General features: G+C 35.3%; 1 protein-coding gene across 3 annotated transcripts in view; it reads left to right on the top strand.

Annotated features, from left to right (window-relative positions):
- Window positions 1-19,799, top strand: part of GAS2 (growth arrest specific 2) — a 125,892-nt gene that overhangs the window by 66,005 nt on the left and 40,088 nt on the right. For all 3 annotated transcript variants that reach the window (XM_034417243.3, XM_034417244.3, XM_034417245.2), the window contains exon 4: window positions 6,777-6,918. In XM_034417243.3, the coding sequence (XP_034273134.1) occupies window positions 6,777-6,918 (142 nt within the window). The remainder of the gene's footprint in view (window positions 1-6,776; window positions 6,919-19,799) is intronic.

Genomic DNA, 19,799 nt, shown 5'->3' on the forward strand with positions numbered 1-19,799 from the left:
ACGTTTCACCCATCCTTAAACTTGTCAAATTCTATCATGATTTCAATAGTTTCCATCCTGCCCTTAATTTGCCTTAATCTGTGTATGTCTTCCAAATATCCATAAATTTGGATTTTAGGAATCCATTTCCAGTCAAGCATAATGCCATGGACCTAAATGGTTTTTCAATTTATTTTTACCTGATGGACCAAACTGCATTTTTTTTAAAAAAAAAAAGACATCTGCTCGTTGGCAGTGATAGGGATTGCAGCTTGGAGTTCATCAGTTAGAAAGGACTGCTTCATTGTTGTTCATTGTTGTTGTTGTATAAAATCATATTCCTCCATATTTGCTTTTGTATGTTTTATTTTGAATATTCATTCACCTTAAATCACAGTGAACCATATCCCAAAGTAGTTTTTTTTTTTCCTTGCGACGAACCGCTACTGTCTGCATTAGTTTGATGTCCTGCAGCAAGCAGCCCTTCTCTCGATGAAGAATGTAGTTCTGGGAAGAAGCCAGCCATTGCTGGATATACTAGGTTTCTAGTACGTTGAGGATATTTTTCCTCTTGGGGGGAAAAGGGAATAAAAATGATATTCCAGCAGTTGCAATCTGAAATAGAGCAGTCCAAGAAATTCTCCTTCATGTGCTTTTCCCAGGAGCACAGAGCAACTCATAAAGGAAGAATCTAGGAGGGAATTTACAGAATGAAAATGATAGCTTCTCCAGACAGAGGAGTATTTTTGTTTTGTTTTGTTTTTGAAGGTCTGAAAAATCAGTGGATTATATGTAAGTATAAATGATAGACAGAAAAGATTACTGAAATGAATTTAGCCCATCAGGGTTCTTTCCCTTGGAGCAGCAGCCTGGCTCACTGCAACTCTCTCTCTCTCTCTTAGGCTTACTTAATTGTGAGGGAAAAGAAAGAACAGAGGAAAGGAAGAAAGGAAGGAAGGAAGAGAGAGAGAAAGGAAGGAAAGAAGGAAGGGAAAAAAGTTCCCTTTTCTTTTTGAAAGATTTTAAAATACTCTTTGAGTATCTGAAAAGCAAGCATGTTTGTAAAATAGAATGGTGGAGCCTCATTTGGAAAAAATATATCAATTTATTTCTTTTTCCATATGATTTCATATATCCATAGCCTCTCTTGGGGTGTGAGCATGAACCTGGCCACATTTTTCCAGGCTGACATCATCTGTTTCACTCTCACTTTCACATCCTGCCTTAAACTGCCTGCATGCACATCAACAAGACTGAGGGTGGGGAGTGGGGTGGGGTGGGGGTGTTGATATTTGATAGGAGTAATTGTGTGCACTGCTGTTTTAGGCTAACTGTGGCTATACACTGCTATGTCAACAAAAGTCACTTTTGCCATATGGAAACCTAATTAGGTCAGGATAATCTCTTCCCAACACTGAAGAATTTCAAGTCATTTTTAAAAAGAAGTTGGATTTTATCTAATAAAATATCTAACAGCAAATCTTTGTTAAATAAGTCTTTTATTTCAAATTTACTTTTTACAGAGTTGAGGATAATAAAAATTAAGATATTAGTTATGTGTAAGTGTTTGTAAATGTATTAGGCAAGAAGTAAATTTAAGTATTTCTCCCACTTCTTCAGTAAAAGTTTAAACTGGGTGCCGTAATTTTAAAGCCATAACATCTATGTCTTTTTCATTTTTATGCTAAAGTAACACAATTCAAATAAACACCTGACTGTGGATAAGAAGAAACATTTTAATCTTTTGCCTTCTTTTCTGTTAAATTGCATAGGTTATTTATTTATTTATTTGGTAGCAGATACTGCCTGCAGTTGGACTTCAATATATATCAACATGTCAACTCTGGGGAAAGATTTAGGAAATGGATATCAGTGTATAGTACAAAGATACTTCAGTGGCTTCTGCCTTTTACAATTAACCATCAACAGTAAAGGAATGAGCAGTCAAGAAAAATGCCACAGACTTGTTAAAACAGTCATGAAAGCTCTGGAAAAGTTATTCAGATGCTGTGATATCTTCTATACTGACAAAAAGCACAGTGCAAGCCATGGTATTTCCTCTGACACCCCATGGAAATGAAAATTGAAGAAGTAGAATAGGAAAAGTATTGACGCTTTTAAACTTTGGTGCTAGAGAAGATTCTTGAGAATGCTGTGGACAGCCACAAAACAAACCAATGGATCATTGAATAAGTCAACTCAAATTCTCACTTGATGCATAAACGATCAAGTTCCAATTATCCTACTTCAGACACATTATGTGATCTAGTTTTCTGGAGAATGCTCTAGGAGGTGAAAGGAAAGAAACGAGGACGACCAGCAGCATGGTGGATGGACTTATTTAGAGTGAAGGTTGACACAGTATTGAAAGACATTGAAGATCAGGCTAGGAACAAACCATCATGCAGAAAAATCTGTGTGGTTGCTAAGAATTGACGCTGACTTGATGGTACTGTAGGAAGTTAGCACCCACCCTTTTCCTAGAAGAATGAAATATTTTAGGAAATATTAAAAAGGCAGAATATTATATTTCCCTGGATGAAAAATGGAGAAACATGTTTTAAAGACAAAACAGCTTCCTGCAGCTTCCTGCCTCCCCCCACCTTTGTCAATGGGCTAGAGGCAGGAAATCATCCCCCCCCCCACCTTTGTTAATGGGCCATCATCTGCAACACAAAGGACCCATCCCACAAAAGAAACTCACCACATGTCAAGGCTCAAGCAAGCTTGAGAGACATCCTACCAGATTGGCTAAGACCCCTGCCCCCTGGGAGTTTGACAACCAATCAGGATACATTTCTTATACAGGAATAGGAAACACTAAGGTGGGGCCCAACAGAGGGTATAAACTCTCAGCATCTTGGCCCTTCTTTCTTTGGTTTTTCACCCAACACTTTGAAGCATGTGATTGCCTTTTCTGTTCAGGAACTCAAGCAATGTGATCCTGTCCACCATTAAACCATCTTTCCAAACAGTCACCATGTTTCCAGTGTCTTTTTCCCCACTTGGAACTGAACCCAGAAGGACATTTCTTCCAACAGTACCTAATCAATTAAAACAAAAAGGGTAAATGTTTTGTAATTCAGAAAAGCTTAGTTTCTACCTCTAGTCCTTTCTTACTCCTGATAGGCTTCCACGATTCTGATAAGCAGAAAGCCAAAAACTGAATGGGAGTTAGTAGAAAAATGGGAATACTTGGCTCTTGGACCCTTTTCTATCCCAGCTGCTTCACCTGACATGTTTGCCATTTAATACGGAGGATCCCGGATCTGCGTACTTTCCGTCGCGCGCTCAAGACTTTCTTATTTCATCAAGCTGGCCTGACCTAAGTCTTTCCCCTTTTTAAATGGAAATTTTAAATTTGGTTTTAAATTATTGGGGTTTTAAATTTGTTCAGCCAAATTATTTAATTCATTTTATTTTATTTTAAATTTTGTATTTATATGTTTTATTCTATGGCTGTTCACCTCCCTGAGTCCTTCAGGAGTAGGGCGGTATATAAATTCAATAAAATAAATAAATAAATAAATAAAAATATTAATCTGTTGCTTCTCCTGTAGAATATCCCAGGGAGAATGATCCTCCCAATATGTTTATACAGACTGCAATTTGCTATCTTAAGTAGATGTGGGCCTGAGCACTATGATATCGAATGCAAATAACATCTCAAAATCTAGTTTCGAGTCAAATGTCCTAAACCGAGTTAATACATTACTTGAGGCTTTATAGCAAAATCCTCACTGCTCCCAAAATGATTCCATTACTTGAAATAATTTTCTTTCCTGGAATCGTATATCAGGTACAGTTAGTTTTCCAGTAATTACAGCTAAATATAACCCAGTCAGTTCTGGGTTGCTTGTGTGTGCTCCCTTCCCCATGACTGTTTTGTGATATTGCCAAGAATTGTCTAAGGCTGTTTGTTTGGGTTTTTTCCCTACATGCAATTATGTCTGGACTCAAAGCTGGAAGGTTTTGCAGACATCATTTGTACTTCCCAGGACTTGGCTTAAACACAATCTTGAATTTAATAACCAGCTCCAGAACAGAAGCAGATACTCCATAAATCATCTTAATAGACAAACAGAATATTATAACCCGTTTATTTTTAGCCTAACTTTCTCACAGATGAGAAACTTTTGAATGTGTGCATATTATTGTTGCATCTGTGTATGAACATACTGTATGTACCTTGTCACAAATAAATTCATTTAATCTTGTTGTCCCACATAAATATGCACATTTTTCTATTTGTAGAAACATTCCTAAGAATGTTCATTTGTGTCCGTGAGGGATTAAGAGGGAGCAACTGCCGAAATGTACATCACAATATCATGATGCAAAGCTTTTTTATTTGCATAATAATGTCAGACAAAAATTCATTATGGGTTAAGCTTGCATTGTCACAATGCATGTGTAGTCATGTTGATGAACTTTGGGCTTGCTTGCTTATTCTCTATATACTTTAAATCTCCAGCCATGCATGAGTAGTTGTTCTGTGATTTATACGGATTGTACTGATTTGGGATTTTTGAAGATTTGTTTTTGGATAGAAGATTAGGCATATTGGTTTGGATCTTTTCAGAGTGATCTTAACATTCTAGTAGAATCTAAAACAAACAAGTCATGATTTTAAAAATTATGGCACATCAGTCATGATTTTCTTTCACAAAGGACATAAGTCATATCAGTGATTTGATGTCATGACACATGTATTTTAATTCTCATTGTTTCTCTGCAGACATTCATGAATGAGTTTCTCCAAAATTTGCCATTTTTCATGTGACAGAACTAGAGAATTACGGAGAATAATTAATTTACTTTCATTATTAAATTAAATTTATCCCAGTCATCTCCACCTTTTTCTCTTGAACATGCATAATTGTGTGACCAATGGCTCAGGCATACTTCTCAAAGTCCAAGTATACCTGTGTGAAAATATAGTTGAAAACTTTTTTGAACTTGAAAAGGGTGCATAGGATTATATGGGTTATGGGCAATTTTTGACAATAAAGAATTTTGGACGTAAAGAATAACAAATTAACTATGTTATAATAATAGCCAGTCACTTAATTTGCCAGTGAATGTTTGTTTAAAAGAGAGAGCTGTGTTATGGGTTCTGGAAAAAGGAAAACAGTTTTAATTGATATAATCCTGAAAGAAAGCAAGAGGATAGGGAGCCCCTACAAGATTGTTCTGGTATTGAGGTAAACCAGAGAGAAGACCAAAATCCAAATATGGTACAAGAGGCCTGTGCAGAACAATTAAGATTTGCTTCATCAAAGATATTTGTACCTCAGTGGCAAAGTAGTTTTCTTCATAGAAAAAAGTATAATGCTTTGATGAAGCAGTTAATGTTGATCTGAAATTTCCTGAGTACTGCTTCCAAAGCCAGGAGAAGATTCTGCACATAAACTATAGTTGGTTAGAAGCTTTCTCAGGTTCTGTGAAGAACACGCTGGACAAAGTAGAGTAATGTTTCCTTCAGGATGGCTTGCCAAAGCTTGGGCAAGATGTATTGGAAGAAGAGAGTGTTGTATTCTCTGAAGCAATGGCAAAAGTTTATTTGTCAAAGCATAGCTAATCAAAATGACAAGGTCATTTTGTTTTCAAGGGAAGGGAGGTGACTTAATTCCTTCAAGAAACAGATTCAATGAAGTGATTTGTTTGAATACTCAAAGAAGCAAAGCTTTGAAAATATGCACTGCTCTATGATGCAACATTTATTGTTACAGGGGAAACAAGCATGTACAGAGAGAGAGGGAGGGAGGAATACAAAGCATGCATTCATGCATGACTGACACTCATCAATCATTGTAATGCTTGCATCTATCATTGTATTGCCTGCATCTGCTACTTGGTGGGTTGCAAAAAAACATTTAGATACCCTTTACATTACAAGAAAATGGTGCAAAACATCATTCTTTGCACATATCAGTAGTTTTCAGTATGGGCCATAAGTTCCCCCCAGCCTGTTATATTTTTAGAAGTCACAGAAATAAATGAGGCTTAGAAGGTGACTATGAGGGAAAACATGGTTTAGAACCTCTGATATAGATGACCCAAAGTGTGGGTGAGATGGCAGAGAAGAGGAGTTGATGTACAAATTGTCCCATGGTTGCAAAAAGAGTCATCTTCTCTTTTGGATTATTTGTTTATTTCTCATTTTTATTTATTTTTCACATTTGAGAAGAATTTCTGTTTATATTGACTGCAAGGCTGAGAAAATGTTATATTTTGTCTTCACTGGTGGCTTGGATTGTTGGCCCAACCTATTAAAAATGTTGTCATTTTCATCCACCACATTCTAAGATCGTTTCTGGTTTAATGCCCTTATCCACTCTTGTTAACTTTCCCTTTGTATAGCTGGGTCTGCCGTGACAAGCTTATTCTATGTCTATGCTGGTCATCTGATATCTGATTGGTTACCTTTGTTGTGTACAAGTTAGAGGTCTACAAATTAGTTGTTTGTAAGTTTCTAGAAACCTAGAATTTATCTTGCTGAGCTTTAATGTTCCAGACTGTTACATACAGTACCTTTATTCTGATCTTGTGTTCTATTTGATTTAAAACTTTCACCTTCTTTGCATACTTTCAGCCTTCCCCCAGCCTTATTCTACATTGCTTCAAACTATTTCAGTCTTTTCATAGAGTTGTAAAATATGATTAGGCTATCAAGTTCAACTCTTGGATCATTTCATGGACTAAACTAGCTGTCCACAGGTTGTGCCTTTGTCTGAGTCGCTATTGTATGCAAAGATGGGCCACCATTCACAACCATCTTTCTCTTTGTGTTACAGAAAATGCCAGTGAGGAAAATTCCCTGCAAAGCCAATGCTCCATCTGGATCTTTTTTTGCACGGGACAATACAGCAAATTTCCTATCTTGGTGCAGAGATGTGGGAGTGGATGATACTTGTCTCTTTGAATCTGAAGGGTTGGGTATGTATCAGCCAGTAACATGAGGCACTTTTTAGTATATTGCACTGTATACCACATATGTTTTTAATGATTTTCATGGAATATAATCAGTCTATCATGAGGTCATGTTCTGTTTCAAAAAGTAATTATATCAATGATGTCATTATTTCTCCTCCATATTTTTTGCAAAGCTCAAGAATTTATAGTTTCTTTACTTTTGGAATAATGTGCATTATTTTAAGTGTATAATAATAATTCAGAGTTTTGAAGAAAATAAAGACATTTCAATAAACAGGTTAAAAAAACTTGATTCATCTCTGATGTGTTTTAAATTGTAATCCGAATAAGTCTTCCACACAATTTTGATGCCCCTAGCTTCACAACTGATATTTTTAATTTTGACAAGTACACTTGCTCAATAGACTAGTATTCTCTGCGACTGGCTACTTGGAGATTACAGAAAATTAAAATTCTGCTGTAACCTCTGTCATTGTCCCACAGATATTCCAGAGGATGGGAATGGGTGGCAAGGCATGATGGTATCATGAATGATCAAACATTAAGGATAAAGATGAAATTAGCACCACTGGATAATACTTGCTAGCACTGTTTTTCTTTTATGAGATTATATGGGAATGTACTAAGCTTTGAGAACATACTAAACTGTTTAGTACATTCCCATATAATCTCATAAAAGAAAAACAGTGCTGCTAAACTGTTTTAAAGAATTGCAGATAATTGCTTAATGTCATGATTCCAGATATGTTGAAGTTCCTTTTTGCCTTCCAATAGAAAATACACACACCTCATACCTTTAATTCCTGAATTAAGAAATTCACAATTTTCATAGTTAATAGCTACCTGAAATATACTTTATGAAAAATTGATCCATACTGTATTGATTTTTTTTTTCCAAATACAGTCTAGGTGTGTTTGATTATTGAGGAGGGAGATGCAAATCAGACCTAATATGTCAATACCATGTTGCTCTGCTTTTCAGATCAAATTACTATTAATCTACATGAAAAGCCAAAGTTGGCTAATGTTGAAAAGTTAAGCAGTGTTGGACCTGGGTAGTTACTGGATAGCAGACCATAAGGATATTCCAGGACTTGTGTTACTCTAGGAATTTTTTTTAAATAAAAACATTCTGGAAGAAAATGATAAATCACATCTATAATTTTGCTAAAAAAAATATCTACATGGATTGTGTACAATATCCTCAGGGCATGGGGAAATTTCCTTTTTTAAAGTCACTTTTTCAATAGATGTAAAACTGGCTTGTTGATTTGTATACATAAACCTTTAAATCACTATATTAGTATAAAGGATTGAATCAAGTCATCTGTTCATTGGTTCAAAAATAACATGTAAAAATCCAATTCTTTTTACATCTCCAGGTGATAGAAATGGATGTTGCTTGTGTCCTTGAATTCATATCTAGAATTCAACTGAACATGTGATTTTAAAAATGGCATATAACCATAACCATTTTAAAATAACAGGATGGAAATACTCTTGCCTTACATTGATTTACCGCTAGCAACTTCATTCAGAGAAAAAAAAGGAATCAAATGACAATATCTTGTGCCTTATCTTGTATCAGATTTGTACCACAAAGGCACTGGTTCAGGTGAAACTCTCATCTTTGTAGTGTTTTGTGCTCCTTTTCATTCTTACAACAGATCTCTTTTGATACAAAATTTAGGACAACTTTTATGTCTCAGAATTGCATTTCAGCAGAAGATGAAAAGAACCAAATGATTGTTTGGAGATGAAATTCAGCTGTTGTGATGGAAGATGAGCCTAGTGAATCAACTGGGCTATCATCATTCCACCGCTCAAAAGGTTTTTGAATATATGTAACTCATATCTGAGTCGCAATTGATTTGTTTGTCTTTTGTATTGAATTTCCTTTTCTTACATTTTTGTATGTGAGAACATTGTGTTCCTTGCTGTCATCATTACTCATGTTGATTACATAATATATATCTATTGATAGCTGTAGTTCTGTTAAATTGTTTTTAAACACACCGATATGCTAATAAAATTGCAAATTTTGCCCTATTGCTTCATAAGAAAAAACCATGTAAACTCACAGAAGGGATGCGGTGGCTCAGTGGCTAAGATGCTGAGCTTGTCGTTTGAAAGGTCGGCAGTTCAGCGGTTCGAATCCCTAGTGCCGCGTAACGGTGTGACCTCCCATTACTTGTCCCAGCTTCTGCCAACCTAGTAGTTCGAAAGCATGTGAAAAATACAAGTAGAAAAATAGGGAAGGTAACAGCGTTCCATGCACCTTTGGCATTTAGTCATGTCGGCCACATGACCACGGAGATGTCTTCAGACAGCGGTGGCTCTTGGGCTTTGAAACGGAGATGAGCATCGCCCCCTAGAATCGGGAACGACTAGCACATATGTGCGAGAGGAACCTTTACTTTTACCTTAAACTCATAGAATGATAATTTAGGTTTATAAAAGAATAAGCCTTCCTTCAAAACAATTTTTTGGGGTAGTTTAGAACATTGGCAAATCATGTTAAATTCTTATAAAGAGTTGAATCTGAAGTTAGAAATAATAAAATCATCAATCTTTAGATTGAACCACAGTATTACAAAGCAGATACATTTTTGAGGTTCCCAGAAAGCTTCATTAGCAAGATGAAGAATTCAATAGAGTTATTTTCACTACTTTCATTAGAAGCTTCAAATATCTCTTCAGGAGATTGTGTAGTTAGTTTTAATTTATTGTATCCACTTAATTTTAATTTTTAAAAAACCTGTAAGAAGAACCTACCTGGATCACATGAAAAAACCTATCCTGTCTAATATCTTGTTTCCCATAATAGCTAATTAATTGCTTCTTCTGACCATTCTAAATACTGAATTTTGTTAGTTTTGATTGCAAATAGTTGCCATGACTAGTACCTATGTAACTAACATCAGATAATCCACTATTTAAAATATTCAGAAGGTTAACAGACATGATTTTTCAAGTAGTTACTGAAAATACTTTCTTAAAAGTGGTCTTAATTTCACTTCTGCTAATGACTGGTTTTCTACTCTACTGCAACCATCTAGAAGTGGCAGAGCTATGAATAATTACACAAATAAATAAATATCTATGGAGAGTCATAGTGATCATGGTTGTCCCAAAGGTGCTTTTTCAAGAGGCAACTGGACTTTCTGGTTTTTTTCTTTGAAGACGTTTCACTTCTCATCCAAGAACCTTCTTCAGCTTATGAAGAGCTGCAGAAGCTTCTTGGATGAGAAGCAAAACATCTTCAAAGAAAAAAACCAGAAAGTCCAGTTGCCTCTTGAAAAAGCACCTTTGGGAAAATAAATAAATATATTAACCAGGCCATGATAATGTTGTATAAACATTTTAATGACTTTACAGAATCCCCTTCCTCTCATCCTTCATTTTAGCACACCATCTTTCAATATGACTTTAGAGAAGTATCAACAGGCTATGCATTATAATAGTCCAAAGTAGTTTATTTTATTGCTTGCTTTCCATCAGTTTCTGGGATTACAGTACAAGAAAAACTAAGCCTACAGATTACTCAGTGACTAGGGCTGGCATGCAAATCCCTGTACCAGCAACTTCAGAAGATAGGTACAAGAATTGGTCACAGATGGTATACCCAGACAACTATAGTAAAACCTTTTTAAAAATATCAACAAACCTATTGTAGAACCATTCTAGGAGAACCATTTCTCCTGATTGTTTTGAGAAAAGAAGCTGTTTGGGAGTGAACATCTGTTCTTTCAGTTATATATCAGCTCAGTCATCTCTGCAGGAAGGATAACATTTAATTCCTTAGATATTTTCTAGGAAGACTGTTACCAAAAAATAACATAAAATAGCCAATAGTGTTCAGAATATATTGTCAAAATGGCATTAAGTATATACAGTATCTATTTCTCTTCCATGGGGATATGGGAGAGATTGGATAATGAAAACTATAAAACTGTTATTGAAATTAGTGATGGCTGAAACTGAGCACTTTTTTGCATAGTAAATCAATACGTAAACACTTATTTTGTGTACTAAAAATGCAAAGTCAAAAGGCTCTTCATTTAAAAGTTAGAGATCTTAATGGCTGTTCTTCAACAGCTGCTAGCAGATAACAGTGGCATACAGCTTTAAAAAATCTTACATAAGCTCTTTTCAAGCAATTATTTATATAAATATATAGAGCTTATACATAGGTGGAAAATGGAGATGTAAGTACATTTCTTCCCTTTATTCTTCCTGAATTCCATACCTTCAGCTGGGTTTCTGAAAGGGAAATGAGCTCACATCGCTTTAGTGTGAGTATCTCTCTCCATAGAGTTCAGCTCCTTAATAAAACAGGGTACCACATTATCAGGAGAATGTATGCATCTTCAAGCAAGTAGGAATTACTATTTCTTTTCTGAATGCCAGCTAAATCACTGTGCACCTTTCACCACGCCCTGAAGACCCACTTGTTTCAACAAGCCGGGCTGGCCTAACATGAATATGAATTTTAATGGGTGTATGTAAGTTTTTTAATTTGTGGGCCAAATTTTTGTATATTTGATTTTAATGGTTTTTAAATTTTTGTAAATTTTATGTTTTTTAATATGGCTGTACACCGCCCTGAGTCCTTCGGGAGAAGGGCGGTATAGAAGTCTAATAAAAGTAAAAAGTAAAGTAAAGTAAATCTGTGGAAGTCTGTGGAAGTCAGGGAAGAAAAGGTGGGGCCAATCTGCATATCCCATTCTATAGCCAAATTGAAGTCCTCCACATTCCTGAACACTGTGATCAACTTCTGAAGTTCCTAAGATGGAACATCAGTTGGATATGCAGAAGAAAATAGCTTTGCCCTTTTTATAATTTATTAGTAAAATGCAGTTATGATGTCATCATAACTTTTACGAAATCCCATTTAACACAACAGCGCAGTTCTACCGTCTTTCTTATCCCACCTCACTTATTTCCTGCACGTGGCGAATACTATAACAGCAATCACGGTTGCTACAAGCATAATTCTTATGATACAGCATTAGAACTTGTGAACTTTTTTTAAAAAAATCTTCTGTCATTTGGATCCCTTTGAAATATTTCCTTTTGTAGATCTGAAGTCATCTTTGTTAGAGAACTTTCCCCCTCCCCCCCCCAAGGTAATTAATTTGGATTTTCCCTCCCTCACTTTTCAGAAAATGAAAGGTGCTTTGAAGAATTTTCTTCTCCTGTTTGTTGATTACGGTCTCTCCCATAAAGTGAATTTGGTAGCTCCCAGACAAAGTGCCTTCTCTTGAAGTGTCCTGTCACACCTGCTTGTTGATGTCTGTCTTACTTCTCTTTCAACATCAATCACCTTTTTAAAAAAGCTCCTGATCTTTTTTTAATCAAATGACACTTTCTTGGATGTTTATGCTACATTTGGCTTTTAATTTATTACAATTATATTTTTGCATGTATATTTGGCTTTTCTCACATAAACTATGAAGAAAATACAATTGAGGGATGGATACCCCTTTACAGACCCCTTGCATCCTGGACATAAACTGTTTCAACTCCTACCCTCAAAACAACGCTCTAGAGCACTGCACACCAGAACAAATAGACACAAGAACAGCTTTTTCCTGAACGCCATCACTCTGCTAAACAAATAATTCCTTCAACACTGTCAAACTAGTTAGTAAGTCTGCTTTACTATTAATCTTCTCATTGTTCCTATCACCCATTTCCTCCCACTTATGACTGTATGACTGTAACCTTGTTGCTTGTATCCTTAAGATTTATATTGACTGTTTCCTAATATGATTTGATTGCTTATTTGTACCCTATGACTATCATTAAGTGTTGTACCTTATGATTCTTGATGAATATATCTTTTCTTTTATTTATTCCGAGAGCATATGCACCAAGACAAATTCCTTGTGTATCCAATCACACTTGGCCAATAAAGAATTCTATTCTATTCATATAAGAAAGCAAAATCAGTTGAGTTTCAATCAGCTATTTCATTACATGAAGGGTTCCCCCCCCCCATTTTTCAGTACCCTTTCAGCAGAGGACTAAATAAATCAATGGCCACTTGATATCCTCTGACAGATTAAATTATCCACCTGGAAATTATGTAACAGAAAGTCCCAGTTGTTTGGGGTTTTGTATAATAATCCATATTCAATTTATAATAGTAGAATGAAACCTAAAGTGAATCTTCCATAGTTGAGTTAGTTCTTCCAAAGAGCAAAACTAAAAAGGAAAAGATTTTCAGTGTATTATTTTACAAAACGATTTACTTGGCTATCATCTGAGTGATGGAAACCTGACTAAAATCATTTCCTCAAATGTATTTAATTGTCTGGCAACTGAACAATTTAATAAGATGTTTGCTTCTGTTTTACCTTACTTCATGCTAAACGTATATTAAAGGGATGACTTGATCACCTTCAGATGCTTATTTAAATGAAGAAATGGCTTAGTAGATATATTTCCCATCTACAGTGCAAATACAAGCTGGAGGAATTTTTTTTAAAAAAAATGATGCTAGACAGTATTCGGTGATGCTGTGAAATATGTTCTGGTGTGACGTTACTAAAAACGTGTTGTTTGTGATGATTTATGAAAAACTTCATGACTTTATAGCTCTTAGCACTCTGGCAGTTGCCAAGGCAACTTAGCCTTTTCATGAAGAGGTATGAAAAAAGTGTGAAGATGGGTAATGGGCATAGAAGCTGCTTGTTTTAATTCCTCTTTTAGTTCCTGTCTTGTTTTCTGTGCTCATGTCCCACATTGTCTTGATTAATCTAATCCTTTTCAACAGCCTTGTCCCACAGTAACTAATGGATGGAAGAAAGGGAGGGCTTAAATGATAAATCTCTGAATGATTTTGCATAGATTTGTAAGAGGCTCTTGCTTTCAATAATTAAGCTATGGCATTAGGGCTGCCATTATGTTGATCATTTATCTCATTGTGTCAGTGTTTCCCACTTGCAAGATATGGTATTAATGGATTCAATGACTACATATTTATGCAGGGAATTGGAAAGATTGAGCCTGGAACCTCTGCCGTTAGAGGCAGGTTTATGCTAGATCTAAACAAAACAGCCCAAGGTGTCATCTAATATAATAAAACACAATTTGTCCTCTCCAAAGTATGCACTGCACAGGAAGGAAAAAGAGGCTCAAAAATGGAACTTTACTTCATTTTAACTAGGGCTTGCATTCTGTACTTGGCAGTTTCCAGATTTCTTTATTGAATGTCATTTCTACTATTTTTTAAATAAATCTACTTGTCAAAACCACTTCATTCTAGAGTCCTTGCCAACATGGCTTTTAGTCTAGAATAGGCAAGGAAAAGTCCGACACTGTATACAACTAGTTCTCGACTTACATCTGTTTGACTAGTGAGTGTTCATAGTTGCAACTGAACAGCATAGAAAAAAAGTGACTTACAACTGGTTCTCGCACTGAAAACTGTTGCAGCAGTCTTCATGGTCACATGATCAAAATTTGGGTGCTTAGTAGCCAGCATGCATTTACAATACAGTTAGTTGCAGCATCCTGGTGTTGTGTGATCATCGTTTACAACTTTGACAGCCATTTTCCAGTAAACAAGGTCATTGGAAGAGGGAGCCAGAGTTGCTTAACAACCATGTGATTTACTTCACAACTGCAGTAATCATGGCAATAAAGATTGTAGAATCAGGCACAAGTCCCTTTAACAACCACCTTGCGAGAACAAAGGAAATAGCGGTCTCAATTGTAGTTGTAAATCAAGGACTACCTCAGTGGTGAGTTGCCCCTAGTTCGCACTGGTTCTATAGAACCGGTAGTAAAACTGGCAGGAGGCTCCGCCCACCAACCCCAATGTCACCAAAACGCTTCTGCGCATGTGCAGAAGAGCGTGCACGGCCCCCCTGTGAACCGGTAGTAAAGGTAAGTAGAACCCACCCCTGGACTACTTGTATAGTTCTTATGGTAGATGACTGATTCCAATCCCAGCCACTAATTGCATCTGGATCTACTTAATGAATCTCAGTGTTCTAGATGTCTCAAGTCAGAAATAACTGCCAATTATGTTGTAATATTTGTTGTTGCCTTTTTTCTTCTTCTGAGAGTGATATTCAGTGTATGCCTTAATTATTAGAGGGGCAGATTCACACATTCCATCAATTAGATACTTGTGAAGCTGAAGTTCATGCAAGAAATATGGCCATAACGGTGCTGTCCAAATTTAATAAAAAAGGACATTGGGCTGATTTACATTTATATCTCAATGTTGCTCGTCTTGGCCTCTTAATTGCATTCTTGGGATAAATCATAGATTCTGAATATGGGCTTCTTGCTTGTTTTATTGTAATTATGAATAATTCTGCTTATTTCAGGGAGAGAAAAGAAAGGGCTGAGATCACTTAACGTGCATTGATACAACATTTGAGGTGAAGCCTGAACAGAGAGGTATAAAAGGCCCTTTTGTCTTATAATTGACATCTTTGTGCCTTTATATTAGCCATACCCAATTTAGAAAGTATGTTGTGCTTTCCCTGTCATAACACATGCTACAACACACATAACTCTACTCAAATGAAGTGAATGTAACTCATGACAGGGTAGGAAATTATGAAAGGTCCTACAGTATGTGCCATATGCATAAAAATTAAAAGCAGTTGTTGTAATTGCTTAAGTCAGCATGACTGGTTCAGATCATAGCCTGTTACTTTTATGGAATGTGATCTGTTTGGCCACATATCCTTTCAATTAGACAAATTACTTTCTTTAAAAGATCTTTTGTGACCAAAGATGCAACTAAAATAATCTCTTTGCGGATTATAGAATTGTTTAAATAATCAGGGCCCTGAGCTTCTTTTACAAATTATTTCTTTGCATATTGTTTGCATTAAAAGTTTGTTTTTCTGGCCAACTTATTCTTAAAGGCATTCTTGGGTTTGTAAATGAGGTTACTATCAGGTCACACAAGAAAGTTTGTTGTTAGGTGGGAATCAGAGAGGAACTAGGAGCATTCCCTCTCCTTCCCTCTTTCCAGAATGTGCAAATATAGGGTTTGGTTTGATTTGGTTTGATTTTAATTTGAATTGCACCTTGAGGCAAGGTTGAAGTGAGTTCCAGAGATATCTTGGGAAGAATGAACAAATAAACAGATCCAGAAAAATAGGTGCTAAATGCCCCTGGAAGTAAGGAACTAATTACAAATTTTAGACTCCAACTCCATGTGTTGTCTGCCTCTGTGTGTAACACTTTGTTAAAACATGCCATTGAGCTTTCACTATGGCAGACCTGAGAAAAATTGTAGGTTTATTTCACACATAAATTGCAGCTTTCTTTAGAAAATCAAATGGGTAGGGAGCAATTGCCTCAATTGTTTTTTCTATTTCATAAACTAACTCCAGGGAGACACCTATCTTTTTCTCTGGCAGTGTTACATTGACATTTGCCCAGTAGAATATATTCCATATGTTCCTATTCAAAGTAATCTGAAGACTGTATCAATGTAGCTGTAGTTGTCTATACGCTGTGCAGTAAATGCACTGAAATAAATGAAAATCAAAATGCATCCACTAAACATATATAATTTCCAAACCACTGATGCCGGGTATATTTTGGATGTTACACAGCATGGGATTTACTCTAGCATTTGTTCTTACGATAGATAGGTCTTCTGCTTATGTATTCTTCAGAAATTTATGATCTGATTGAAATGCCTTGATAGATGAAATGTACACATTAAAAGTGATGTTCAGTCTATTTAGATATGTAATCATGTCCCATTAGGTCCAGCTGTCATAATTGGTGACAAATTATGAGAGTTCTTTACTGAATATCTGAAGGGCACGACAAAGAACCAAGTCACTGGCATTTCAAAGTCACCGACGCCAAGACAAAGGCAAAGGAATGATGCTTTAGACAAGAAAAGTGTTGTAATCAATGGGATTAAGAGGGAGTTAAGATGAGAACAGTCTGTAAAACTCCATTAACTTTTTTCAATTGCCGGTGGCACTTGTTACACAACAGAATTGAATATATTTTATTGCAGATCTAAAACTTAGAAGAGTTTTACCTTGTAGCATTTGTTGTCTGGTTTTAAATGCCTATCTTTCCCTGTTCATCATTAATCCTGTTGGCATAGGGAACAGGGAGCTGCAGGTCAGCCTACACAACTCCCACTTGTAATATTGCAAGCAAACAAAGCAAAAGCAAAGAAAAAGAGCTTGATTTCTTATACTTCACTTATTGTTTATGGTTCAAACTTTTTTTTTTCCTTTTGGCAAACTGAGGAATTTGAGTATTGTGTGGGTGGTTGCTATCTACTGCCCAAAGCTCCTTTTTAAAGTACAATGGCATTTTTAACTGACAATCAATGGTTCTGTGTGCACTTGTTTTGTAAACATGCAATGCTCTATTTTCAAATAAGTGTGACTGTCCTATGTTGTTTAATGGTTATAGGATATGGAGGCAATGAACCTTCATCTTTTTCTTCAAGGAATCTACTGAGCAAGAAAAGGGTTTGCTTTTTAGCTATGCTAAGCATGCTGTAATATATGTGGTTTATTTTTGGAGTGCTTCACAATATTTTTTTCCTCCATCACTAGTTCTTGTGACACTTATGCATACCTATGTCATACCTACATATGATTGATTCAGACTCATTTTGATGCAACACACAGCAGGACTTTTACTACATAAATGGACCTGGTTCTCATTTACAGTCTGCTTTAACTAAAAAGCCACTCAGAAGGCCACCCCTTATGCTGTATCATTTTCAGTCTTACAACATTGGAATAAAATCTACATCATGAGTTATCAGTTTTCTGCAACTGTGACTTATTTCCAACCTCTTATGTCTTCCAATCATATGTGATGGTCCACTGATATAGCAATTATCCTGTGGGAGTGACACTGAATCTAAAGGGCCTAGATTTACTTACTTTGTTATTCCACCTTGCACGGCACCTAATCCTAGGCTTATGGTTAGAAATACACTGTAAAATAAAAATAAGAGTAATAAATAGTAATTTATTACTTATCTACTTATTACTTATTTATTACTTATTTGGTGCCTTATAAATTTGTAAGAGTGTAGTGTGCATTTATCATTAGGATGCAATGACATTTTCTCAATTGTCAGTTGTTTGCTTCATATTGTTGTTGTCTAAAACTTCAAATTATATCCTTTGGAAGTTCTGCCCATTGTGAAACTCACTTATGAGTAGAAGTGTATTCCATTTCTTACTGTGGTGACCAAACTGATTGATTAATCCAGGGCCTTTGCTTTGGAATTATATTTTTAATGTAATTTTTTGAAAGTGCAATTTAGGAGTCTCAGTTTTGGTACGTGGCAAAGACAGACTGAGGTCTTTTCAGCGAGTGGCTTTCCAAAGCAGCAAATGAGTTAACTAATTCTCCTCCCTCCCAGTTGCATCAGAATAAGTCTTTTTTTTTATTCTGTCTGTGTCTTTCACAAAGTTTGCTTGAACTATTCACAGTTTTGTGTTTCTTACTGTGATTTATTTACTGTACATTTTTATTTGTGTAATTGCATAAACAATTAATCTTTAGTTATTTAAAGTTAGTCACCCACAACTGATATAGATTATTTGCAATGTGTGTTTTTAATGCCAGTAGAACATATTGATAATGATGATTTTAATCAGTGTTGAAGACTGAATACAAGAAAGCATTTTTACTGTATATGATATATACAATATACTGTATATGACATATACAATATACTGTATACTGTATATGAGGTAAATGAAGGTTTCATAGGAAATAATCATTAAGGATTGAAAGATACCCAGTTCTACATACTAGGTTTTGGGCTAAAACGAGTATCTCATTCAACCTGAAGGCAAACTCCTCCTTGCTGGTTGTATGATTTAAATGATGTTTCTAAGTAATAAACAATCTTCTGTCTCCTAATTTAACAATTAATTTGCTTTTACCTTCACTAATTGACATGACCTAATTAACCTTACTGGGTTTCTGGGTTATTCATTACTTTTAATTGTCCTACTTTCTACATAGTGTATTAACACTATATTTTTATAGCACATCTTTAATTTTTGAATATACAAAGCTAAAATCCTTTTGGTAATTAAGCTGAAAACTGTACATATTTTTTTTTCAATATATACCTGAGTGTGTAACAAGAGCAAGTACGTCTGAAAGTAATTATTTCCATGAATATAGCTGTATAACTTGCATATGTACCACATTTTTATTTGTTTGTAACTACAATTGTCCTTGAAGTTTTGTCAAAATCATAAGAAGGTACTTTTTAATTTAATATGCCTAATAACAAGGAAGATAAGAATAATGTAATTTAGCTTTTAAAGATTAGGGCATTTCATAGATAGAAACAGTAATTCTAGTTCCACAAAATGCAAAACAGTAAGTATACATTTCTATAATAATAATTCTTCTCACCACTTGTTTTGTTCAAGAGCTTCTCTAGAAAATCAGAAATGATAGTCTTGCTTTCATATACACTATGGCATCACATTCTTAATATAGCATGACATTTTTTAAATGGTTGAATGTTGTCTATATTGTCCTATTTGCTTTAATAACCGTTTCACTGTTTGACATTGTTCATCATGAAATGAGATGTAGCCAGATGCACAGAAACAAATTAATTTGCATCCACAAATGAACACTTTTGTAGGAACCAACTTTCACTTCTTCATATTGTCCAGTTATCACCTCTGCATTTCTTGAAATGTTATATTGCTTTAAAAATTTGAATAGTTTTTTTAAAAAAAATATCCCATAGGATATTTCAGAATTAATTTATGTTAAGAGTATTTTAATATGTACATTAATTTATATGCCCCATGTGAGTCAGTTTCCAAGGACTATTCCCATTTTGACCTTAGTAGGGTAATTGGTGCCAACTCATCAAATCA

The sequence above is a fragment of the Pantherophis guttatus genome, chromosome 1, assembly GCF_059756535.1.
Source record: "Pantherophis guttatus breed Tessera chromosome 1, ASM5975653v1, whole genome shotgun sequence".
NCBI lineage: Eukaryota > Metazoa > Chordata > Lepidosauria > Squamata > Colubridae > Pantherophis > Pantherophis guttatus.